At 41.6% G+C, this 2,477-nt stretch overlaps 1 protein-coding gene across 1 annotated transcript; it reads right to left on the minus strand.

Moving 5' to 3' along the window:
- Positions 1–869: 869 nt before the first annotated feature.
- Positions 870–2,106, minus strand: LOC107576336 (stonustoxin subunit beta-like; the record flags this gene model as incomplete). The annotated part of the gene is made up of 1 exon (XM_016262531.1): positions 870–2,106. A coding segment is annotated over one exon (534 nt), but the record flags the coding sequence as incomplete, so codon positions are not given.
- Positions 2,107–2,477: the final 371 nt, after the last annotated feature.

Raw genomic sequence — 2,477 nt, forward strand, 5'->3', positions numbered from 1 at the left:
TCTCCCCTCATCTGATGTGTTGTATTTCTTGAGATCCAGCTCATCCAGTGGCTCATCTGACATCTGAAGCATGTAGGCGATTGTTGAGCAGTGAGCAGGAGAGAGTTTCTTCTCTGAGTGTTTGTCTGATTTCACAAACTCCTGAATCTCTCTGACCAGAGTCTGATCTTTCACTTCCAGCAGACAGAGGAACAGATTGATGGATCTTTCAGTGGAGAGTCCATGTCCATCTTTGATCTTCTCTTTAATGTACTGTGTGGTTCTCCTGATTCAGCAGTTTAAATTGCCATTATGCTGTTCAGCTTTAAAGATACATTGCCTACGATGCTTTGCTAGACTAAGAGTGTGCAATGAGGAAGATAACCGCATGACTGATTCAATGGCTGCTGCCGAATGCTGAATAATGCTGCCTTTGGAGGAAGCAGTCCAATGTAGGAAGGCATCAAGGCACATCCAAATCCAATGACAACTCCACTTCCGGTCTCCTGAGATGCCTTCATCTGATGGCAGAAGGCAGCATTAGATGTATACTTCGGTGCCTATGATATCCCACAATCCTGTGCGTTCCATTCCATGATGGTTAAGATAAAAAAATAACCATGGAGGATGCAGCCATTGTGTGTGTGCTGCAGAAGTGATTACCTTACTGTATAACACTACTAAAATCTTCAGTAAACAGTTCTTTTGTTTTTAATACAAGTGATAAGTGGTCAGTATCGCCTACTAAAGAAGATACAGCACACTTTGAATGGATACATGTGTGTGTGTGACATATTCCTCTGTCTTCATCATGTGTCAGTCGTCTCACAGCGGTCAGATGATCCAGACAGAACAGGGACAGACTCGTGCCCCACGGAGAGATGTCCTGGACACACAGACTCAGAGACCCCCGTCCAGCAGCAGAGACTCCAACAACATCCATTCAGGACATGAGAGAGCAACCGATGAAGATGAAGAATGAAAACAGACAGAGATGAGAGGAGAAATCAGAAAGACAGATGAAATAGAGGAGAGCAGACTGTGTGAGTGTGACGTCTGTCTGAACACATGCTGTAATCACACACTGCAGTACATCGCCCGTTTCATCTCAATGTTTAGAGTCTGAATCTCTCAGCACTGAATCTGAGCTATAAACACAACGTGACAGACAGTGAATGTGATTCACCATGTGCAAAGATTTGAGGAAAACCAGTAACTCAGTGTTACACTGTGCAGCTGTTACATTAAAGAGACATTTTCACCTGATCTGATGCAAAACAGTAAGAAAAAAAAAACCTATAAAGTGTAACATGCCAAGGTAGCAACAAAGCAAAACACGACTTGCTCAGAATTATAATTTTGCAGTAACAACAGTGTTAAATAGAGTGAGCCAAAAATGACTTTACAACAAAACAATCTTCAGCAACACTAAAATTATGTAGCATTGTGAGCTAAAGGCAAAAGGCAACACTGAAAGCATCAAAATGTTCTAATGTTTGTAAGTTGAGTTATGTATGAAAAAAAATAGGACAAATATGTTTCTGAAAAAATAGACCATTTGTTTGTGATGTCTCAGTTGTTTCTCACAGCAGATTATTTAATCTGACATAGAGACAATGATGATTTAAATACTCTGAATCCAGCATAGAGGGGTTCAGTGAATGTGGTGTTGAATGTGTGTAAGTGTGTGAGTGTGTGTGTGTCAGAGACGCTGTAGAAGGACAGAGTGCCAGCTGACACATCCACATACACTCCTACTCTATTAGAGGATGAAGGGGCTGGTATGTCAGTTTTCTTATTATCATTCCAGGCAGAGTATCTGTTTTCAGTGCAGTACAGACTCCAGGATTTGTCATTGTATCCAAACCAAGATTCACTTCCTCCTTTCCTGTTGATTGCTTTATATGTCACTGCTATATAAGCCCATCCACTCCATTCAACCTCCCAGTAACAGCGTTCAGTCAGACTCTCTCCACACAAAACCTGCTCATGCTGCTCAAATCTCTCTGGATGATCAGGATACGGCTGATGATCTTCGACGTGTGTTGCCTTTCTGTAGTCTTCAGACAAGATGAGTTGAGTGTGTGCTGTGTTTGGATCCAGTGTGAGATAACATGCATCTGAACACAAGAAGAGACATCACAAGTACATTAAGGACAGTTTCAGAGCTCTGAGTGTGTGTGTTCTGGCATATATGGCTGATGTGGAATATAATGACAAATTTGATAACACAGGTATTTCAATGTAAACGTAGTTTATGAGGGCCCTCTCTGTAAACCAAATGGGTAAAAACATACTAAACAGTGTTTATTTAAAAATCTAAAAATGCAGAAAATTTTGTATGAGGGGTAGGCGGAGGGTAAGGGGATAGAACATTAATTTCCCTTTCAAGGGAACTTCGAACTGCGTCCTCTAGGGGTCGCTATGGGGGATGCCTCAATGTGACCCGTGTCTGAAGCATACTGTACATTCAAAAAAACACCAACAACATGTTGGCC

The sequence above is a fragment of the Sinocyclocheilus grahami genome, unplaced genomic scaffold (genome assembly GCF_001515645.1).
Source record: "Sinocyclocheilus grahami isolate Dianchi unplaced genomic scaffold, SAMN03320097.WGS_v1.1 scaffold3532.1, whole genome shotgun sequence".
NCBI lineage: Eukaryota > Metazoa > Chordata > Actinopteri > Cypriniformes > Cyprinidae > Sinocyclocheilus > Sinocyclocheilus grahami.